Source organism: Lynx rufus, unplaced genomic scaffold, assembly GCF_022079265.1.
Source record: "Lynx rufus isolate CCGP_SWC_20201006 ecotype Redwood Valley unplaced genomic scaffold, mLynRuf1.p SCAF_9, whole genome shotgun sequence".
Taxonomy (NCBI): Eukaryota; Metazoa; Chordata; class Mammalia; order Carnivora; family Felidae; genus Lynx; species Lynx rufus.
This window is the reverse complement of record NW_025814897.1, coordinates 78,253,760-78,278,864: the sequence shown is the minus strand read 5'-3', so window position 1 is coordinate 78,278,864 and position 25,105 is coordinate 78,253,760. Positions and strand designations below refer to the sequence as shown.

At 38.3% G+C, this 25,105-nt stretch overlaps 1 protein-coding gene across 2 annotated transcripts in view; it reads right to left on the bottom strand.

Moving 5' to 3' along the window:
* GAS2 (growth arrest specific 2) overlaps positions 1 to 25,105 on the bottom strand; it is a 121,726-nt gene that overhangs the window by 21,471 nt on the left and 75,150 nt on the right. The window contains exon 7 of one of the 2 annotated variants that reach the window (XM_047072359.1): positions 14,532 to 14,585. The exons of the other annotated variant lie outside the window; for it this stretch is intronic. Within the exon in view, the coding sequence (XP_046928315.1) occupies positions 14,532 to 14,585 (54 nt within the window). The remainder of the gene's footprint in view (positions 1 to 14,531; positions 14,586 to 25,105) is intronic. 2 annotated transcript variants of the gene reach the window in all.

The following is a 25,105-nucleotide window of genomic DNA, read 5'->3' as shown; positions in this document are numbered from 1 at the left end:
CCAGTTTTCCCAACACCATTTGTTGAAGAGAGGGTCTTTTTTTCCATCGGATATTCTTCCCTGCTTTGTTGAGGATTAGTTGACCATATAGTTGTCGGGCCGTTTCTGAATTTTCTATTCTGTTCCATTGATCTAGAGACTAGTTTTCTTAAAGGTCCCCAGGTGATTCTAATATTCAGCTATAGTTGAGAATCTGTAGGGTCATGACTATGAGAATAAAGTTTTGAGTAGTTTTAGAAGACTTTTCTCACTTCTTTTCGATAAGCACTCAAAGATAGAATGGAAAATGCCAAAGAGCTATGGAGAAGGCTATTCAATGATGTCTGGCACTAAAGGCGATACAAGTTTGCAGCCTACCAACACTGAGAACACATTTGTGTTCTATTATGTGATCAATTTTGTGACTTCAGTGAGAAAGGTGGGAATCTATTTTTGTCTATTTTCATGAACAATATTTCCATGCAAAGCCAATATTCATAGAAATTAGTGGTACATACAGTTAGAATCATCATTGTCCTATATTACTGATTATCTTCTAGCACCTCAGCAAGATGTTCAAGATATATCTAGAGATGTGATTATTATTAACACCAACTCTAAATTACTATTATTGAACACAGATCCTTTCACATAATAGACAAGTGATAACCTACTGCTATATGAGTACACAGAGAAATGGACATACCGTGACTTATTAAGTGATGAGCTCTATGGCCAGTCTTCTTGGTTAATCTTCAAAACCCAGTTCAGGGCATTCACAGTAATCTTTACCAGTATTTCTATCCAGCAAATTATTTAAAAAATAATAAAGATTGATGGTGACACCTCAGATAAAATTCTCCTTTTCACATTTTTTTTAAACCAACTGATTTAAATGCAATTGGTTTTCAGAAATGAGGTTCTGGCAAGACAATGTGATTGTCTTAACATAACTATGAGACACAATCAGGAATACTTTATGCTATTTTGAGATGGCTGCAGCAACAGTGGGTTTGTTGTTTGGTTGGTTGTTGGTTTGCTTTGCTTTAGTTTTTAACCAACACTTTCATGGAAAATTAAGTCCTTTTGCAGGACGTACCTGAGAGGAGGTCTGCCTTGTTATGTATTGTACTTCTTTATGTGCAGAATCAACTCACATCACTTCATATAACTCATAGCATAACAGCAACCCCCAGATGTGCTAGCACATTGACATCTTCCAGAACTATAATGCCAATTCCTCCATAAAAGTAAAATCATCTATGTTGATAGCTTGTTTGTTTTTGTAGTTATGTTCCTATAGACTCCATCCTGAAGAGCGGCACTCGGCACTCGGGAGGCTAACAACCCTTCCAGTGAAAGTGACACATCATCCAGTACTTTGAATGGCGGAAAGCTCAGAGCTAAAACTCCCAAGTTCCGTAGGTACAGTAGCAAAAGTAAAGGTGGAGACACAGCAGCAAACAGTCCCCAGAGAAGCTGGTAATCCATACAAATTGTCAAGGCACAGCTGTGGAGGTGACTGGGGCATTCCCTGATTCCCAAGACATTAGCAAAGTCCTTTAATCAGCACGTACATTGTTCTGCTCTGTATATAATATTGTTCTCGAATATTAAGCAGCTGGTGATTCAGTACCATCTGGCACTTTCTGGTGATGCACAGACCTGATACAGTGTGAATGTGTCGGGCGTACAGGAAAATAGTTTCCAATGAGGATAATGTGTCAGAATGAGTCAGGGAAGCTAGGTGAGAGTCTAAAAGAAGGTGGAAGATCCACCCACTCAGGATGAAGGGAAACAGGAGACGGTAGAGTTCCAAATGCTTTGTGCCACTGACCTTCTTTGTTCATGCAGCCCATGAGGATGTACTTTCTGCGTGCTGTGGGTTTTTTTTTTTGTTTTGCCTTGTTTTTTCCCTCAGCAATGGTGTTGTGAATCTTGAACCTATGATACATGGAGTAGGTTGGACTCAGATGACAATACAGCCGTGGCTCACACAAGTCAAACAAGCTGTCCTTGGCATTCAGAATTCATGGAGATGAAGCACTTGGAGTGTGGTAGAGAAACTTTGGAGTTTTCACTACTTTTCCCCCTTTTTGTTCTCTAAGAGTGAGGATGTCTTCGCAATGGAAGCGTGGGCTTTTGCCTGTTATGTCAGGTTTACAGAGCTTTCTGTGGCCGTGCCAGAAGACGGAAACGGTCTACAAATGAATCTAACCCATGACTTCAGACCTTACAGAGTCAACAACTAGGTGAGAAAACCAGGTAGAAAGACTATCAAGAGAGAGGTGTCAGAAATGAAGGTTAAAGGTCCTTACATAAGAGTAGAGATCAAAGATAGGCAGAGAATCTAGGCCACTTATGAGAACATGTGTGCAGGACTGGTTTGGTTTCCAAGCCATAGAGGAAGGATATGGACAATGTGGCATGTACCCAGAGAGTATGACCAGGATGGTGAAGAACCCAGAAAACCTTGCGTGTAGTGTAGGAAGAGTTGAATGGACTGCTTTGAGCTGCCATTGAGTCTAAACAATTTTTCATATATGCCAGGCACTTTCCGTATACTCTGGAAAGCAGATATTTCTATATCCATTTTATAGACAAGGAAATAGACAAGACTGGTGTCATGACAGACGACACTATTTGTGTATACATGTATGTTCATGCATGTTCATATATGGCAGGGGAAGTCTCGACTGGGTGGTAAGGAATAGAAACTATCTAACCTAGAGAGTGTCTTAGAGATGAGCAATCCAGTGCTTTCCCCTTTTTTTCACAGACGAGTCAGGAGCTCTGAAATGATGTCATGGCTCGCCCAAGCTGGCTTGACCCAGATTGACCGAGTCTTGACTTTGTTGAGCTTTCAAACAGAGGCTACTGTATGCTAGTTACTGGGCCAGGTGCACTCTTTAGTTCTCCCAACAAATCTGTCACAGATGTCACTGATCCCCTTTGTACAGACGAGAAAATTCATTCTCACAGTACTTGCATGGCTTACTCAAAATGACATAACAGTACCAGGGCTGCATTGCGTATATTATTCTAAAGTCAACATCCTTTTACATCTCTTGCTGAGAAAGTCTGTCTTCAAACTTCACTCATTAAGAAATAACTTCATTCCATTCTAGTTAATCAAAAACAAAGCTGTTCTACTTAGGACATGAACTGGTTAGTATAAAGAAACAGGGGCACCTGGGTGGCTCAGTCGGTTGAGCGTCCGACTTCAGGTGGGGTCACCATCTTGCAGTCTGTGAGTTTGAGCCCTGTGTCGGGCTCTGTGCTGACAGCTCAGAGCCTGGAGCCTGGAGCCTGGAGCCTGCTTCAGATTCGGTGTCTCCCTCTCTCTCTGCCCCTCCCCTGTTCACGCTGTGTGTGTGTGTGTGTGTGTGTGTGTGTGTGTGTGTCAAAATAATAAACGTTGAAAAAATAGTTTAAAAATAAAAAACAGAAACAATTATTATACTAATTTGACCTGAGGCCTGATAATTTGGTAAGCCCATGTGCCCCTGCTATTGGGGGAGATATATAACTGAAATTAGCCTATGAACCCCCATTTCTACAAGCAAAGACCTGGGGATCTAGACATCTCAAGGTAGTAACTACTTTGTTACATTATTTTATAAAATAATTCCCGACGACATTATATTTTATAATATATGACACTGAGTTAAATAGTAAACCCCAGGGACTTTACCCACACATCTTTAATTAAAAGCACAGACCAACAAGTATGATTGCCTTTCCATTAATGCTCCCAGTGAAAATCTATGAATTGTTAAAGGGGTTATGAATCTCTTCCTATAGAAACATGGGCAGTATAAACACACAAGAGGTAATGAGCACTACGCTTTTCTCTCTGAGAGAGAAAAATTACAAAAGAGAAATGATAGATGGTGCTCGCTAGAAATTTTAATTAAACCTGTGAGTGAAAAATTCTGAATCAGGCCAAGTGGCAGCTGCACTCATACGTGACCTGCTGCGATAGCAGAGGCGGGACACACGTCAGGAAATGGATATCCCGTGAGAACAGCCATAATATCCTCGAATTTCATTTAATCTAGCTCTCCATAAGGTCCAGCTCTGAAGGGCCTTCTGGGAGCACCCCCCCCCCCCCCAGCTCGGTGAATAACTCCGAATACAAAGAAATCTGCTCTCGTTGCTTAGTGACAGCAGAGTGTAGACCACAGCATCTTTCCTGTGCGTGTGCTGTCCCTTGTTTGTCGAGAGACCGTAGACCCTGGCAGTCTGCTGCCTCTGCTGACTCTGCTGCAGTAATTAAGTAATGAAAAGCCCTCACCATGGAAGATTCCATAAAAGATTTCTCTAAGAACTATGATCAAAGAATAACAGCTATAAACATCATAATGTATGCTCCCCTCCTATGGCCTGCTTTACCAAAAAGGCACTTAGGAGGTATATCTTTTCTTACCCATACTCCAACGTGCTCCCTCACCCAGTATGACAAGTCTCTGGGGACAGGAGAAAGTACTTGGACTTGCTGTGACATGGGCATAGTCCAGTCTTAACTCCATCTCTTAAAAGTTGCCTGACACTGGCTCGGTCTGTTAATTTCTCAGGTTCTTATCCATAAATCTGTCTAGCTTTGGGGGCTGCTATGAGGTCAAATATCCCTAACTCAAAGTGTTTTGTCAATACTCATGCATTAAATAAACATAAAGTAGTGAGAATATTTTTCTCCTTTATTTCCCAACTTATTCTCCTTTATCTTAGTTTTTGAAAGTTAGAGACTCACATGGTTGACTGAATTTAACCTTGAACCCACGTTAGAATTAAACTGCTTGCCAGTCAACCGATTTCATGAGAAAAGCATGCTGTTTCTTCTTAAAAACGTTCCTTGATGGGGCTCCTGGGTGGCTCAGTCGGTTAAGCGTCCGACATCAGCTCAGGTCATGATCTCACAACTCATGAGTTTGAGCCCTGCGTCGGGCTCTGTGCTGAGAGCTCAGAGCCTGGAACCTGCTTAGGATTCTGTGTCTACCTCTCTCTACCCCTCCTCCACTCATGCTCTTTCTCTCAATTATAAATAAACATTAAAAAAAATTTTTTTTAAAGCATTCCTTGATGTGCACGTCTCCTGTACAGATTACAGTGAAACAAACACATAAGCGACTACTCAAAATACATCCTTTACTATCAGTAACTCTTGTCTTGTGCCTTTAATTTTTGTTATAAATTATGGAATCAAAGTCTTAAATCCAAGGCCACAATTAATTCTTGACTATATGCCACATGGTCATTCAGCTTATACCTGCTCTCTGTGATGTTTACTCAGATCTCCTGGGGAAGATATAGTCCATCTGTAGTACCTTGTGTCTTCCTTCAGAGTAGTCGAAATGTAACTGGGCACATGTTTACCTAGTATAAAGGCTGCCTACCTAGTCTCCGCTGCAGGGAGATGAGTCAAGTGCATCGGGAGCTTTCCTTAAATGGTACAGGCTCTTTGTCTTTTCTCTCCTCTATGTTTCTGCCTGAGGCACAGACACATCTTAGACCATGTGTCTGAGACCCACCACTAGTAATGGCAGAGTGTCAAGCTAGAGAAACCCTGTGTCCCTGAGGACTTGGAGGAGCAGAGCCACCAAACCAGCCCCAGACATTTATGGTAGACAGACACACATCCATCTTCAAGTTACTGATGTTTTGTTTGTTCCTATTACTCACGGCCAACTAATGAAATTACTTTTCCACATCCTTGTTTTCAGAGTCCCTCAACTTTCCAGAATTCTGCATTATGTCTCAACAATATCTGTTTATTTCAGTGCAATACAGTTGAGAATATTATGCAACTCTCATATGCAAGGCAGAGTACTGGAGAGTATGTTGTACTGAGAGAAATCAATGAACAACTACAACACAAGTCATACCCCCAAGGTCCTTTGTAGTAAAGAGAGAGAGAAGGATAGGGTGCTTGGGATCCATGCACCTTAACCAAGAAACCTAATTTAAATAGGGGCCCAACGTGGGGAGGAAGGAAGTTTTTCTAGACAACAGGCCATTGGGAGTAATGACTAAACATGAGACGTTAGGCAATGGACAGAGAGAGGAGGTGCATCCAGAACAAAGAACAGTATTTCCAAAGACCTTTAAGGAAACAACACAATGTGTCGTGAGAAGAGAAGTCCAATGTGGCTGGAGCAGAGCAAGAAAGACACCAGATGTAAGTGTAGAGGAAGTCAGGGTCCAAAACCTTTTACGTTATTCTCTATGGTCTCCCCATCACCTTCTAAACCAGGTGGCGCCGGGGGTGGGACCAAAAAAAAATGAGAAAGAGGACAAGAGTTCATGAAGAAGAAAAATTCTATGGCCCATTTTTCTGAATTTTCTTGTGGGTGAGGAGTTAGAATTTACACCCACACCACAGAATCAAAGTATTCCCTGATTCTAGTTTTATCCCCCACCCAAAAGGAAAAACACTGATGTGAGAAAAGACAGCGCTTAATGGGATCATTGTTTTGCCCTAGTTTATATAAGAATGAACAGACCAGACCAAAATATGCAAGTTGTCCCTCTCAACAGAACACTTCTTGTTCCCCTCTGTCTCCAACCCTTCTCATTTGCAAAAATAAATAAATAAATATAAATCTGCTCTTTGACAGAATCTGGCTTCTCAGAATTTTTTTTTCCCTTTGTTTCCTGCATACATTAATGCATTTCACGGAACCAGTGAACGCATACCCACTCGTAACAGCCTCCATAGTACTGAGAAGAGGTGGGGAAAAACCTATTAATGGATTAAATAACCCAGGGAGGACACTAGAGGGCAGGTGTCTCCTTTAAATCTGCTGCAATTTCCACCCACTACACAACCACCACACCGCTAGGATTGTCGGTACGCACGCTTAAATTGGTCTCATTTTCCAGAATTGTTCAAATAGAAGGCAAAAAAAAAAAAAAAAATCTGCTACACTGCTCCTCAAATAAGCTGTGCTTTGTACTTGCTGTCTGTCATCTTTGCCTGCTGTTTTTGAGCCCGGCTCCTTCTCACCGTTTAGGTCTTACTTCAAAGATCACCTCCCTGGAGAGGCCATCCTTTAGAACTTTACCTAAGTAACCCCTTCTGACTTCCATTATTCTTTATTACATAAAATGTTTCCGTTTAACATTTGCCAGAACCCCAAATTACCTTGTATATTTGCCTACTTGAAAATACTCTATCTGTACTACAAAGCATACTCCTTAAAGGCAGTAAATGGCTTTGTCTTATTTGACTACCCTACTCTCAGGAGCTAGAAAATAATTTGTGTCACATCTGTTGAATGAATGAATGAATGAATGCTCAGTTCTTTAAAATGAGTATTATTATAATTCACATTGCAGATGGATCACAGAGACGTTAAATAACTTGATCAAGGTTACACAGCAAGTTGATGATGGCAGAATCAATCACATTGACCTCAGAGATTCTTGTAAACTATAATGTTTGTTCTTATGAATTTTTCGGGAAAAAGGTAATGTCTCATATGAAAATCGCCATTTTCAAATTCTAGTTTCTTCTTTGCCTCCTTCCTCTATTCTATTAATATCCAAACAAGCCTACCCTCAAAATACTATTCATATTTTTCTTTCCATTCTTTCTGCCACGATTTTAATTAATACTCCCATATTATGAATAACTGGAATAGCCTCTTACTTATTAGTCTCTCCCTGCTCCAATTGATAATTCTATATCTAAGCCTCTCCCAAATTTATTGCCTTACATTTCAATTTATCATGCTGTTGATCAACACCTTCAGTGGCTGTCTAACACCTTCAGGTCCAAATGGACATTTTTTGGCTTTATTTTCAGGGACCTCCACCGTTGTCCCTAGCATCCTTTATTACATTATTCCCTACTTAAACTCCCTACATGATCTCCAGGTAACCTGGCCCATTCACTTTAAACATCTCTTGAGTTCTTCCTCTTCTTCCACCACGCTGACCCATTATCCTCCCCAAATGCTCTCCCACATCCAAATCCCATTCATTTCTCAAAACCCTGGTGAATTTCCATCTTCTCTTTGAAAGCTTTCCAGATAAATCCAATGCACATGGATCCACCTGTTCCTAAACTCATCAGTGCCTAGAATAGTGTTTAGCTCACTGTTTATGCTCAGCAAATTTTTGTCAAAGGAATTGCTGAATCTGTAATTGAAATCATGTCCTGTCTTTTGGCAACCTTTATCTTGTCTTTTTAAATTTTATTTGTGTTATCAATTCTTGGATCCCTTCCCAACTGGATCTTCGAGGTCTGAGGTCATAATTTCTATTCAGCTCCTTAGACACAGGATGTAATACCTGTTGTTTAAAAGATTACTCCGCATGCTTTAACCACAAATAAAATTATTGGTAAGCTTGTGCTCTCTGATTTCTTGTATGGCTCAGAATTTAACAATAACTTCACCCAAAACAACAAGACCTGCAGACCTTATCAGAGAGACCACTTGAGATTCAAAAGTATATTCCTCCTTTTCCTTCAGTTAATGTTTTAACATCATTGATATGCTGTGAAAGCAAATTCAAGTGTAGCCATTTTTCGTTGGAATCCTAGCTGCACTCTTTTTTAACTTTTCTGATCCTCATGATATGATAACCCAATAGCTATCACGTGTCAACAACATAAGAACACCAAACGAGGCACTTTGGATAGAAACTAGTATAAAACAGGGCCCATACACTTCAGGGTACCAAAAGGTAACATACACAAAAGACATACTACTGACCAATGCCATATTTTCTCAATGCTAAGTGAGTATCGTCATTTAATAAATGCCATGGAAATTCAGAGGAAATGTGAATCAGTGACGACTGAGACATTATGGGAAGATAATCTCAAACTCTCTTCAAGAAGAGTGTAACAATTATGAAGTCCCTATACATGTCAGGCTGTTCTATATGGTCCCTACCTTCTATAACTTTGTGATCTGTCACTTAGCTTTAATAGCTTTATGCATATTTTAAGTGAAAGACAGATGATATTAACAACTTTCCCTTTAATCCTTTGGACACTGATTTAGTCCAATCACAAAGAAGTCTTCTAACTGCTGATGCCAAAGCAGACACATCCATTACCTTGCTTCTATATGATCCTGTTCTGTCCTCTTTCATATCAGTACATGAGAACAGCCTACTCAGTTCTTGATATATGTTGGGGTCAGCAAAATATGGCCCATAGGACAAATCTAGCACTCATTCTTTTTTTATAAATAAAGTTTTACTGGAACAAAGCCATGTGCTCATTCATCCTACATTGTCTAAGACTGCTTTTGTGCTAAAACAACAGAGTTGAGTAGCTGTGACAGAAACCATATGGCCCACAAAGCCTAAAATACTTATATCTGGCCTTTTACTATCTGACCCATGCCCTGCTTATTGTCTGTCTCCTCACAATCAGAATATGAAGGGAGACAGTTTTGTTCACTGTTCTAACCATGAAACTTGTATTTGGGACATTGTAGATGCTTAATATCTGCTGCTGACCACTCGTAGACTTAACAGAAGAGGATAAGTTGCATTAACAGGTACCTCTGAAGGCTCGGAACTTGGCCACACATCTGGAATCACTGCTTTCTGGGTATATATGTAACGAATTCATGTAAAGAAATTTGTAAGTGGCCAAAGAATACTCAGGGGAGGATTCTTGGCCCAAAGAACAGTTTTCATTGAAAATGCCTTGGTCTCGCCATGGAGCTTATTGGCGGCAGAGCACTGTATTTTTTATAGCCCTGCTATGCTAAATGAAATATGTACTAAATCACCAGGCAGATCTGGAACTGAGAAACTGGGTAACATCTGGAAAATAAGAGCTTAGGGTAACAAATTTCTAAAAACCTGTTGATAGGAGCACTAACCTGTGCCTTTTTATTAATTTATTTGACTCCTGTCAATTGACATTACCCAGAGGTTTAAAATAAAAAAAAAAAAACACCACAGTTGTAAAATATAAAAACACCGTTTCCCACCATTCTTTTTTAGTTTCTATGAGTAACTTACAATTTTATCGTATGTAAAATTCTCACCAAAGAAACTCCTTATTAACAAGCAGAAATTCTGACCTACTGAAACCCAGCCAATTCCTCTATGCCAGGCAGATGTGTCAGAACAAGCCAAAATCAACATGCTCGTTTTTATATATTCTGTTTAAGGGACAAACAGTGTTTCAATTCTGAATAAACTATATGCCAAGATAGCCTCACCCAGTAGATCATAATATGTGGTATATTTCAGATTTTTATCAGACAACGCTCCAGGCTGGGCTGCCACTGTCATGACCCACGTACTTCCCAAGCCAACATGGTTGAAAGGTATTCCTCCAGTGCTCTACCTTTTCTATTCATTCTCTGTACTACAGCCTGAGTGAGTGAAAATGCAATCTATTCATATCTCTCCGCTTCTGAAAATGCTTCAAATCTCTGTACTACCTTCAGGAGAAAGCCAAAGCTCTTCAGGAGAAAGCCAAAGCTCTGTGCTAGAGCACAGGAGGATCTTCAGGAGTTGACTCATGTACCTGCCTACCTCACATCTCCCCTTGCCTCACACCTCTCTTCACCCTCTCCTCCCCTTGAGCCTTCTGGTCTGATGGCTGCACTTCTAGGAGTTTTGACAATGCCTCATTCTGTCTTTCCCCTTTATGCCCCTTTCTCTTTCTCCTTTTTTCTCCCCTCTGGTGATCTGAGCCTTTGTGCATGTTGTTTCCTTCCTGATTCTGCTTGAAACACTCTTCCTTCTAATCTTGGCTGGCTAACCTCAGCTTATTCCCTGAGTCTCATCTCGGACTTCTCTTTCCCTTGATAGCCTTTCTTGATTCCTGAGATCCAGATTAACAGGAAAACCCTAGGATAGATAACACTCTTTTGGGAACTCTAACCCCCAACTAACGCCAAGAAATGTATCACATGAAAGATTAGTGAAAGATAGAGCTCTAATTTGATTTTAATATCTCCCCCAGCATGGCCTAAATTCTTAAAGTCAATGTACAAGCTCTGCCTTAAGCACTTTCCCAAGGCAATTCAACTATGGGTCTCTTAGATAAATATTCCAATGCTTTGCTATCAAACAAACAAAAAGTCCAGGAATTGTTCTTCTAAAATATGGTAAAAATGTTCTGTTCAAAATGGCATACCAAATATACTTTAATCAAAGACATAACTCTTGGTTTGAAACCCTTCACTTTAAAGAAATCAGAGAGAGAATGTGGATGAAGATGAGCCACTTACAGTAGCTCCAACACCTGGTAATACAAGAAAGCACTGGGTTATTCTGGGAAGATACTTGTTACACAGTAAATAGGTTTGAAGATCATTGACTATGAAATTGCACATAGGGGCACCTGGGTGGCTCAGTTGATTAAGCATCCAACTCTTGGTTTCAGCTCAGGTCTTGATCATGTGGTTTGTGCGTTTGAGCCCCGCATCGGGCTCTGCAATGACAGCATGTAGCTTGCTTGGGATTCTCTCTCTCCCTCTCTCTCTGTCTCTCCTCCACTCACAATCCCTCTCTCTATCTCTCAAAAATAAATTTATTTTTTTTCAATATATGAAGTTTATTGTCAAATTGGTTTCCATACAACACCCAGTGCTCATCCCAAAAGGTGCCCTCCTCCATACCCATCTCCCACCCCCCATCAACCTTCAGTTTGTTCTCAGTTTTTAAGAGTCTCTTATGCTTTGGCTCTCTTCCACTCTAACCTCTTTCAAAAATAAATTTAAAACATTGCACGTGAATGGAACTTTGATGTATTTAACTAGTAATGTCCAGGCAGCAGACACTGGGTGGAGGCATTTTAAGTACCTCAACACCTCCTGCACCAGCCACTGGTTATGTAGAAACTGCTGTAATCGAAATGGTTAAAATGGTGCGTGCCATCTTTTTTATAACCTGCTGTGGCAAGTGACATATTGGGGATAAAAAGAATTGATCTAACGGGTGTCAACAACAGCAGGCAGAAAAGGTAATCTTGCTTCAGAGAGAGCAACAGTTCATACCAACAAATCCCAAGGCAGGTGGCCAATTCTAGGCCTATACAGGTCTGGCAAGATCTGAAGGTGGTCTAAATTGGGGAGACTAGGATTGTGGTGTGGCCTTGGATATAGAGTAAAGAGGGGTAGGGCATAAGTCCCACCTGTGGAAAGGTGTACGAAACGACGCAGGGAAAACTGAAAACTGGGTACAGACATGGATAATGAAACTCACAGATGAAGACAGCTTGACAGTCTCTCCAGCAAAAGTCAGAAAGGCCACAGGCCTGAGCTTTCTGTAGGGAACAGTGTGAGAGCAGGGTGGAATCACAGGAGGCAGACTGCAGCCTCCAGGAGGAGAAAGAATGAGGGCACTGGCCTCTGCTGGCCCCCAGGTAGGTTGACTCACGGGTCCAAGCTGTGAGAAATCTTCCTAAATCATGTCTGCCACTGTCTAGGAAATTCTTGGTACTCTCCCAAAAGCTCCTGAGTTCAAGAGTAAAAGGAGAAATAACTCCTGAAAGGACCATACCTACCGAACAATAAAACTTAGCTCCAGGAACTCTTTCTCTAGGCATTAGGGGGTCTCCAAGCAATGCCCCCCAGGAAGCAAGCCTAGATGTTGATTTTGGTGCATTTGACTCCAGTTAGGACAATGCCAGTGTTGTTGTTCTATGTCCATACTTAGAGCACACATGCTTCAAAAGAAAGAACAACCAGGAAAGGGATGTCACCTTAAAAAACTTGGCGACGTATACTCCCTTCCTCTAAACTTCTCTGGGGAAAGAGGAGAAGGCAGAGAAAAAGGGAGAAGAGAACTCTGCACAGTTTTGGGCCTCCCCAAAGGGAGATGTGTACTACCCGCAAAGAACTGGCACACCAGCTTCGTTACAAAGCTCCCCTCTAAGATCCACAATACTTACAGGGATCACACTAACAACAAAGTCTTTCTACAGAGACTCACCCTTACAATATGAAGAAAAGTGATAAGGGTCATTAGGTAGCCACCTGCCTGACATTCTAGTGGAACAATGCATGCCCTCTTTAAAAATCTTTGACGTTAGTGTGATTGCAATAGGCATCATGGACTTTTAAACTTTAAGAACAAATAACTTTCAGAAAAGCAGGGAGAGGTATGGTCATTTTGGTGGTGAAAAGAACATAGCCACTTATATACTTTAAACAAGGAAAACCTGTAGGGCAGCCTCTTCCTCTTTAACCAAGTGACACCTGAACAGTGACAAGGGAAACTGCACACCCAGACAGCAGGAGTGGTTCAGTCAGCTCTGGTGACACATGGGGGTCAAGGCGGTCACAGCCAGAGTAGACCAACTGATTGAGATTTCACCTTCATTTAATAATCACTTGCTTCCCAAGACCACGCAATGTCTTTCAACAGGTCCAAGCAAAGTTACGCCCAGTGTTTCTGCCACCCAAGTCGGTCATGCACTCTGATGTTCTATGACATTCTCAGGTTCAGAGAAGATTTTAGAAGTGAATTTAAGGGGACTCATCTCTCTTTCCTGCTTGCCAATTATTCATATGGATAACCAATGACATCATATTTCATTGTCAGAATTATTAGCAGTGTATGACCCATTATCTACATTGCTAAGCACAATCTTTATAAAGAAACAGAGCTTACTGAGAAACTGTATCCTCAGGCTTTCTGGTAGCTCTCTGCACACAGTATACACTCATGTATTTGCCAAATGAATAACAGAGCAGATTACGGATAAAGAAATAAATGTAACAATACTTTAGAAATCTAAACGAATTCTCATAATTAGCTTCAAGATACAGTCATCCTGTTTAAAGGAGAATTTACACAATGGGGCTTTTCTAACAACCATTTTGTAGTTATGTGGAATAGATAAGACCTACTCGAGTAGGCTACTTTTTTCTAAATCATAACTATTGATATTTAAAAACAAAAAAAAATGATCCAATGTTTCTACTTACACTGGCAACCTCAAGGCCTCAAATTCAGGTCTTATTCCATTCTCAACCTCTTTAACTTTTATTGTACTAAAGTGGTAAGTCACATGTGTTAGTTAAAGCACTGCTGATACATTGAGAGGTTAGGTGTGGTGTCAGAAGCAGAAATTTGGCAGGGGTTCATGAGGTTCCATGTGTTAAACCACAAAGGCAATTTGTGCAATGGGAACGGTATGGAGATATTGTGAAATTATATCGTGTTTCATTTTTATTCCACAAGGGTATTGTTTTTAAATATTTTAAAGCAAAGACTAAGCTGATACTGCATACAGAAGCCAAAAGCAGGTTTATACTTCCAAATAATTCTAATAACAAGCTCAGGGAAGGAACACACGAGGAACATGGAAATTGTACTAAGAAAAGACAGAAATCACTAGGTTACTGCCTGCCACCCACACACAGTAAGCCCCACCTTGCTGTTTTTACAAAGAATGATGGGAAAACCAAAGAAGAAACAGCATTTTAATACCTCGCTGAAATTTTTAAAACAGGTACAATATTCACGTTTAGGTGCCCAACTTTCCTCATTTGACTGGAGGCCAAGGTTCCACAGTGAAAGCAAAGTGGAGAGGTTTTCCCCTTAATTATCTAAGTAATTACCTTAAATGTCTGCTTTGCTTTGGCTGTGGAGACATAGTCACAACCATGAAGACCCTACTGAAACAAGAAGATAGGAAGTTCATAAAATGTTCTTCGTAGCCATTGCAGAGAGGTACACGAACATCACCTGAAAATGCAAATTGTGATCTCTTGCGATAAGATTAGAGAAAACTTTGTCAAGTTACAGTAAGAACTGTTCCCATATTCCTTTTTATCCGATAGTGATAACTGTATCTTACAGTGATCCTAAGTGATAACTGAGGTATACACAGACTGAGAATTGTAGACAGTGTTGGCCGTTGACATTTTAAAACACAAATGTTGGAACTACCTATTTTCTGGGGTCCTTTGGTCTTCTGCTCCTTGCTCAGAGCTTTTATCATAAACATGAGATATGGAAGAAAGTAATTTTACCAGGGAAAGAGACATCAAGTCTGTGTCTCGATTCCACAAGAAAAACAAACCACACTCTAGAGAATGTCTAATGAAATCCTGGAGAAAATTGTTAAGTTAAACAAAGTGTTTATTTTCTGTATGACATTTCCTGTTTTAGGGGAAAATCCTGCCATCTTGTTCTAACTTTGCTGATGCCTATTCTGCTCATTCATTTTGGCCCTTTGCTCTTTACTCAAGGTCCTACCATTATATTCACCCTCAGAAAGTTGTGTGACACACAAGATACTCCACCATTTCCTTCTGTTGTAAGTTAAAATGTATGCAGAATCCTAATCTCACAATTGTCACATACTCACAAGGAGACACCTAGATTATTGGAAAAGAGATTTATTGTAAATTCTTTAATCAGAACTGAAGGATGTGTCCCAGATTCTCTGCCTAAGCATCAGAGTTCCAAAGTAAAGTCATTCTTAGGAAACATTTCTTTCCCTTCCCATGATTAGATACTATCATGGCTGTAATTTTTTTTTTTTAGTCAAAGAGGAAACTCTCATGCTAAGAATATTCCATCCTTATCTTTCCTCAAGTTGATATATGTCAAAGTGTTATCCATCAGATATATGAATGCTGTATATGAAGAAAGATCCTATTCAATCTTTGGTGCCAAGGTGTCAACTGAAATCCAGGTTTCTCTGGAATTCTTTCAGTGCTCAATGGAAATTTCCTTTTTGTTGTAAGATACTGAGTAAATACAGGAGATAGATAAGATTCTCAAGGTTGATTATGAGAGACATTCCTCTCTTTGCCTCTGAAAACACTTCCAGTTCTTTGTCATGTTGGCTGCAGATAGTTAGGGAAATAGAGGAGGTAGAAAGGTATTTTGTAGACATCATGATGGGAGAGGAATTTGGTGACATATACTTTGTGGTCCAAAGTGCCTCTTTGTGCAAGGTTGAAGCCCACCTTAGCCTTAGTCCTATCAGATGGGCAGGGAATGAGACTTTAACAATACTCCTAATGTTCTCTGTGCCATATGAGCTCCCATAATTTTTCTATTAACCCAGGACTTCAAACACCATGATTATTTTTTAAAAAATCCCAGACTGGATAACATTATAATGACTAACACACTGGTAGATGATGACAAATGAATCTGTTACTATTTGGATATTGCTGTTTGAGAATGTGACCCTTGGAGACTTTATGCCTAATGCCAAGGTTAGAAGACAGATTTGAAATCAGCCCTGCCCTTTGCCTGCCTTCAAATGAGGCTTCAGACAATTTAATTATCTCTGCCCCACATATTCTATGAGGCTGGATTTCAAGAAAAAGAAGACAAATGGAATGTTCAGAGTAAAAGAGACTGTTAACCAAGGGAAAATGAAGAGTCAAACATTGGGATGGGTTGGTTTAAAAACAAAAGGATAAAAAGCCCTTTACATGGTGATAGCTCAAGAAATTATAATCTTTTTTTCCCATGGAATTTCCAGGCCCTTCAAATTTGTCTGTAACACATAGTAGATTAGAAAAACTCTGGGGTAAAAACAAGGCATTTCTTTATAATAGCCAAGAACGTTAGAACAATGTGTGAGTGTAGTGAAGTGAATGTGTGTAAGAAATGACAATGTGAAAAGAAAGCTACAACTAGAAGACTAATGTAATGTAGTGATTTTTTTCTGGTGTTCCTTTTAGGGAAACAGGGAGAATGTCACCAAATAACTCACTGGGATTGGGATTTTTTTTGTAACATCAAGATTTTTATTATAAAGCAATTTGAGTATATATCCTAAGGCTAACATGAAATCAAATATGATTAGTTATGCCTTGTTCCTCCCAAAATCTACACAAAGATTTCCTTAAGATCTTAGTATGCTTCTAACAAGATGGCAGGAATTGGCAGAATATACTCTGAAACAACACACAACCCAGCTTCAAATGAAAATGTTAATACTAATAAAATTTTGAACACACCATTCTAGTGAACTAAAATTTGATGTGAATCAGTAAGGCTCTTGCAACGAAAGGCTGGGCAGTTAGGTGATGGTGGCACTTACTGGGTCCAGGACTGAGAGTCCATGTTTTTACTGAGGAACTGAAATTCAAAATGCCAAGTATTAGAGGGAAATGCAAGGCAAAGTCTAAATTGACCAAGTCATGCAGACACTTAACCAACTGATTTTAATAAACAAGTCCTAAATTGCTATAATCAATGCTGTAATGATAAAACTTCCACCATTTTGACTACATTCATACAAACTCAGGATGGCCACATTTGCAAAGTGTGTTTCTTCATGAATCTTGCTACAATCTGTTTATGCAACTTGAGCCCATGGGATAATTATGATTATTTATTTATTTACTTTTAGGTAGGCTCCACGCCCAAAGTGGGGCTTGAACTCACAACCATGAGGTTAAGAGTTGCATGCTCTACTCACCAAGCTAGCCAGGTACCCCTAATTATGTACAATTTACAATGACAGATATTTCACTGGTTTGCTCTTTGGCTTCTAGAAGACTCATCAATAATTCAAGAACATGACACATTGTGCATAATTGTTTCTTTCCCTTTTGCAAAATAAATCACTGATATTTTAATCGCTAAAAGTGACTCACATTTATATCAGCATAGGACATATAAACCCAGAAATGTTCTTGTTGGGATGATGACAAATGGAAGGAAGATAAAAATCTTGTAAACTTTACAATCTCATTACTGTGAAATATCTACTTTGCAAGCAAGGCCAATGATCCTTAATCAAAAACACAGTGAACAACTAAGGGTTTTCATTTATGTTAAGGTAAAAAAACAAAAAAACAAAAACCTTCAAAGGGCAATTTTATTGTGTGAAACTTAAAATATGTGGAATTTAATATATAAAAAACCATAATATGATTTAAACCTAGATCAAGCACTTGCTAGTTGGATTACCTTGGGAAAGTTGTTAAATCTCTATTATCTGCAGTTTTCTCATCAGTAAAATGTGTAAATTAACAATCACACTGCTTTTTCTCACAGAGTAGTAATGAAAATAAAATGAGTTCATGTATAAGTGAATGTATTTTACAAATCAGATAAAACTAAGATATACTTTACCACCATGAAGTACCAGCAGAAAAACAGTTAAGAAAAAAATGTTATTCAAAATTACTTGACATCCGTTTTTAGGGAACTTGCTTTCAAAAGCATCAATTGCTATGCCAAAAGCGTTCAGGTTGCATTTTGTCCTAAGTCTAATTTAGACCCTTTCATAAAAGTATAAAAAGGTCTAAAAGACAATGTCACCTCCCTACTGTAACCATAGCATGTACAGAAAATCCTTTCATATATAATCAGATTAAAGAGATTTAATCTTAACTGCACAAAAGCAAATTGGAAATAGGTAATTACAGTAACTGTAATTATAGTAGCTTGAGAATATTCCTTAGATTCCAGAGTAAACTTTTACCTCTGGAAGACTTTTCAAATCTGGTCAATATATTGAAAAGAAAAATCAATGAATATATTGAACACTGTGAATGCCATTCTGGCTGGTTTTTCTGATTTTTTTTTTTTTATGGGGGTGGGGAGTGCTATTGTTTTACAAGATTCTTTGTTTCCTGGGTACTCTTCTTGTCTGACACCCCAACAGGGATTAGCCGTTCAATTCCATTTGTCAGAACCAACAAAGGCCTAGGCAAATTAGGAGCTACACTTTAAGTATGGATCACTTCTTTACGGATGCTGGAAGGTTGAACAGTAAGACTCACAACATGACCCGCCAAAAGACTAGACGGTCTGAAATAGAAGGAATAATGTATAGTTAAAACCCTATCCCTGAAATCGGATATGTTGATTTCAAAGAGGGTTGACTCTTCCAGCTTTATGACTTTTGGCAAGTAATTAACTCACTAACGTTTGGTTTCCTTACTTTTAAAGCAGAGATAATAACAGTGCCTATCTCAAACAGTGGTGAGGGCTAAATAAAAGAATCCAAGGAAGTTCTTAGAAAAGCATCTGACACACAAAAACATTTGGCAAGTGTTATATAGTATATGTAAAGAAATACAGACATAATAGGCACAGATTAATCAACTTGAGAATTTTTTGATAACTGAAATGCCCAATCATTGAACTAATTTTACTCTAATATTGTACCTTTTCATTACATATACATATACATACATGTATGTGTATATACACACATACACACACATATTACTATATAAGATATGCACACACACATGCAAATTTATCTTAATGGCAGGAAGGTTGTAGCAATGGAGAAATTGGAAATGCAGATCATAGGACCTGTGCTTTTCTTCAGCGAAGCCATTTAATTTCTCAATGCTTCTGTAAGTTAAATAATTTTGATTTGTGGCTATTGAAAAAAAATTGTCCATTTATTTAGATGCAGTGCAATGGCAAAAGAAAATGATTGAAGGTGAAATAGAGTCAGACATGTATTGTACAATATGGTAGGTAAATCCTGCTAATCCAGTTAGAGATGGATAAAAATGCTTCTCAGGTCAGCTGAAAATAGATACAATTCTTGAAAATCTTCTCAATGCTAAGTGGTCAATAGTGACAAATTCTCAGGGAAGAGGGATGTTTGGTGTTGAGTTTTCATTTATTCATTGTTCTTCACACTTGATACATTTGTTAACAATTCAATGGAAGACAAAGTGAATTCTCCAATAAGAACATAAAGAACTGTCCTGATATATTAGCTAATCTTTCCATTCTTTTAAGAGATATCAAACTGCACTTTTTCCCTTGCTTTCAAAAGTGGTGTCAGGTGTAGTAGTGGGTACAATCTTGGACAAAGTCAACTTTCAGTTTCTCCCTGGTTAAAGGTTTTCAGACTCAAGAGATGAATCTATCGGAAAGATAGTACTTCATCAGCTAAAATTTTACAGCAATGGTTAATCACTATTTTGCATTCATCCAAGATCTATGCCTTTCTCAGAAAAAAAAAAAAAGGTGAAGAGGACTTATTAACATTTGCAAAGTCCTTTGAGAGATGTATTACCAAATTGTAAATTATATCCATGTTATTAGCCCAGCCTCACTGAACATGAATAAGTTACAAACAAATGAGAGTGTTTTTAATGGAGCAAAACTATTATAAAAAATAATTTAAAATCTGAAATTAAAGTGTTTGGATACATTTTTAATGCCGTTGCTTGCTTTTCCCGAATTAGCATTCAGTTTTGAGGCAGTTGGGCAAAGAAAGGGATCCAATTTTAAAACATTCACGTTCTAATAACAGCCATGTTTCTCTCACCATGGATTAGAGCACTATGAATGCTGCCTGAGATTTTACATCTATCAGAGGCAAAAATGGCCATATTTTTTCATAGAAGTGAATATAAGCCATTAGATAGTTTTGAAATCATAACCACTGCTCCCATAAATTGCTAAATGAGATGAAGGGTTTATATTCATGTTACTCAAAACATGAATTTTTAACATTCAGCTGCTGAGTAATGGCTGTTTGTGCAATGTTTCCACTAAGATAAATGAAAGTTTTATTTTCCCTGCCAGTTGTTTAAAACTCCTTTGCATTTTTACACAACAGCCCATTTTTCATTACCAGGAAAGGTATGCAATTGGAACCATGCTACTTTTTACTCACAGTAAATCAATATGTGTCATAAGAGCAGAAAAGAAACTAATATCCCTCGCTATCATTGGACCTTCCCTTAGAGCTAGTCCCAGAAGATACTGCCAGGTTGGGTTGCTATAGTAACAGAGCTCTTGTGCCTCTCTTGCTTGGTTTGTTACAGTGAATTGATCTTTATCACACAGGTATAAACCTGGAGAATTTTTATGGTAAATAAGAAATTACAAAGAATCAATAACAAGGTGTTTGACCTTTCCATTGATCTGAGATGATTTAATTCAAAAGTAGTATTAAGAAGGTAACTCCCTAAGATTTCAAATTCCTTTGCTGACTTCCAATTAAATTATTCATTGTCTTTTCTTTAGGCTCCTTAAGCAGTCCCATTTCTTAAAATGTAGGGGAAAAATACCTTGACCTATTAGAGTGTTAGCATGGAACCTCATACGATTTTACCCAGCTGTGAAGGTCTGGTATAAAAATGTCTTGAAATGATATTAATCTACTTTAAAAATATCTACAATTAGCAAGAAGATTCAACAACACCCTACTGGCAATACAGAAGAATTAAATTCTGACTTCTATAAAAAAAAATCACAGTGCAGAAAATATATTTTGTAATACATAGAGTTCTACTTTGTTTTGCCTAATCAACAAGATAGGCTATATAAAGCATTTAGAACAGCATCTGGCATACAAGTAAACACCTAATCCTAATAAATATTATTATAATTTTTATCACTATCATAATACAGTCAAACACATTATATCCCTTTCTATACAGTAGGCACTACTGATTATGCAACTGTAATGACCTTTTCAATCCAAATATTTTTAAAGTAAAGATGATATAAGGAATACACTACTACGTGGTTGAGCTTTAAATATATTATAAAAAGCTGCAGGTCCTTTTTAGAGGACCAACCTGGTGGAATAGCATACTTGTATTTGATGGACATGCCCTAGGGAGACAGCTTCAAGAGGAGTGTAGTATTATGTGTTTGGGAGCTGGGACTTCAAATTGTTTATCATACTACCTACTTGAGACCTTAAACTCCCTAAGACTTTGTATTTTCATCTGTAACAAAAAGATAAAAGCAATTTCAAAACCAGCTGTGAGATGGAGAGAATCTAGTGAGGCAATATATACAAGGTACCTGCTGAAATGGCTGCTATAAATGACACTTGTTACATTTTAGCCTTCTTTCCTTTAGCCCTCTTTCCTTTCCTCTTTAGCCAGTCATTCCTTATGTCATAATTTCCAAATGGAACTTGAAAGTAAAAATGAGCATAAATTCAGTATTTCTTAGCAGTACTTCAATATATATGGGTTGCAACTCTGGCAAATGGTAGAAAACTTTCATTTCAATAGAATTCTATGTTACAAATTATTTTTCTTAATTTGCTTCAGTTGACAACGTCTTCCCCGAAGTATGTTTTCATGACCTCCTATCCCAGGATGATGCGATGCTGGGAGTGGAGGGGGGGTGAGGGGGAATGCGGGGGGAGGGGTGGGAGGGGAAGGGCTGGAGACAGAAACTTTCCATGGTGGGATACATTTTAGAAAATGTTAAATAGTACATCTCACTGTAGGAATTAATAGATCATATGAGTATATTCAACCCCTGGAGAAATCCCAGATAATCTCAGATAAAAAAAAATTAGTATTGCTTTGTGGTAAAGAGTGTAAATTTGGGAGTTAGGCCTGTGAATGCCACTTTTATCTCTCATGAGCTTATCAGTCTGAGAAGTTATTCAACCTCCATGTTTCAGTTTCCTCATCTGTAAAGTAAGAATAGCAACAGTATGTTCCATCAGGAGGAGAGGTTGAAATGAGATCTACCATGTGAGCAGACAGAGGCCAATAGAGTCAGTTCAATAAAAGGAGTCCTGTTTAAACTCTTTAGCATGATAACTGTTCTTTACAAATAATATCTTTGAACATCTTCTGGAGCTGTTTTTCCTTGGAACACTCTTTGAACAATGCTAAAGTACGATGTTAAGAGTAGTGACAAAGTGTAATTAAGTAAAAGACTATTCAGCATATTAGTGCCCAAATCAAGTAGCACACACAAAAAAAGTCAACTACCTCACAACATGTGATTCCGTGATTCCGCTGGCTTGTATTTTTTGCCAGAGATTCCTACAACCAGGACATTAGAGCAACTATGTGGTGTAAAGATCTTACCCCAGGGATGTTCTACTCATTAGAGCCATTTACGCCTATTTCATGCATTGGCAGAGATCAGTTTATCATATTGGACCATTTGCATGTCACTGAAAGTTGAGCCTTAAAAGGAAAGGGGTATCAAATGATTAAAGCTTTAATGACTGAGAGAGAGAAAACTGAGTGTATGGCTCACTGATGGCATCTGCAACGAGAAGGGACATTATTCAGATGTTTGCATGTTTGCTAGTGCTAACCCAAAACAATCTGAGCCGGTTTTCCAAATGGAGATATAAAATAGTAAAGGAAGTGAATAAAAGGTGAGAGTTTCATCCAAGGAAACAATATGCTGCAAGTATACAGCAAAATGTGAAGTCCTCCCTCATCTAAATAACACCACGATTCCAATAAACCTCTGTATCCTTTTTCAGAAGATGGGAAGCTTAGCCAGTGACCAGAAAAATGAGCAGTCAGCTAATTAACCTGATGCTTTTTACAAGTCTCTTTAGTTATTCTCAAATTTGCAACGGTATCAGGTTGCTGATTTTTCTTCTTCTAAAGAGTTCATATTTTTCATGTCATCATTGGAAATAAATGCAGAACAACAACAAAGAAGCTCACTCATAATTCTATGCCCTCAACAATTAAAAACTTTTGAATTATTTCTCTTCTCTTCAAGTCTTAATCAGAATTATATATAATTTCTATATTATGTATATAATATAGAAATATTTATATAATATATAAGTATTTCAGAGAGATATTTTATATGTGAGTATGGTTTCAAAATCTGGATTTTTTTCCACTTAACATTGTATCTTCAGTATTTCCCCACAATGATACACAAAAGTTTCCAAAATGATCATTTCTAGTATCTGAATGGTTATATTTTTCCATCATCAGACATGCAAATTATTTCTAATTGTGTTGTTGTACAACAAATCTCTTCCTTCACGTAGTGGTTTCTTTCCTTTAGATTAGAGGTTTCAAGTTTCAGCACACATCAGAATTACCCGGAGGGCTTGTTAAAACAGATGGCTAGCTGCCACCCAGGTGAGGCCCAAGAATTTGCGATTCCACCAACTTTCTAGATGATGCCAATGCTGCTTATCTGGGACATCACTTTTTTTTTTTTTTTTTTTTTTTTTTTTTTTAGTGTAGTCTTTCTTTTTTTTAAAAAAGCAAGCTCTATGCTCAACATGGGGCTTGAACTCATGACTCCAAGATCAAGAGTTGCATGCTCTACTGACTGAGTCAATCATGCACCCCGCAGGGAGATCACTTTAAAAGTTACTATCATTTATATAGAATATTATCATCATTGAATTGGGACTGACAAATTGAATAGTACATTTTCATGGCATCTAAGAAATATTTCGGAAAACCCTTCCTACAAGCTTATACAGATTTCTATTGGCACCTGACTTCTTGATACTAGAAGCCTGTGTAGAAACCAAGTAACTGAATGAACGAAAACACTGGAAAATGTGCATGTTTCTCATCCTCAAAATCACAACTTTAGGCCTCAGATCCATGTATTTATATTCCAGAGATACATAGCATGGCCAAATGGTAACATCCAAATATCTGCCACCACAGAAGTCAACAAGGAGCTTTTTGGCATCATTGTCCAATTTCAAGTCAGTGAAACATAACTGAAATACCTCGGAGGAGAGAAAGCACTTAGCTTGCTTGTCCACCAGATAGTTCAAAAACAATGTCACCCACTGGAAGATGTAAGGCAAAAATCTGGCTTCAAGAAATTGTTTTTACATTTAGAAACAAGAGCATTGTGACTTTGTCAGGGGACTACTTGCATGCTTGCCTAAAAGACACAGTCAAAAATCTCAGACATTCTTTATATTTGGGTAGACATTAGTCTCTCAACCTTAAATGAAGATATATATGTGTATAAACAAACATGCCCACATAAGCATACAGATGTGTGTACATAAGTACACATGCATAGCCAGATATGCAAAGTAGTTATTCATACCTTGCTTTCTAGAAACTCACAGATAAGACATATGCTTAGCAAAGACAACATCTGCCAAAAATGTCTTCTGGGCTCTTTCTTTCTACTGTGCAAACATTCTTGTATTTTTCATTCTGATTTTTTCTTATTATATCTTTTTGAATGTATAAGGAGAAGCTGCGTTCATATACATAATAATCATAAAACCATATGTAGGTAAGGTGACTGGGTGTTATCAACAAACCTTGAAATCAGTTAGCAATGAACTTGTTAACTCTGGCTTATGTTGAGAAGCGTAGATCAAGAGTAAATGTACAAGGTACAAACTTATTCAGAGAATCTTGTATTTATGACTTTCTAAGGGGTAGAAAGTCTGTGTTTTGGCAATTGTATTACCTTTAAGTAAATGCTAAGTCAACAGTCTTAACAGACCTAA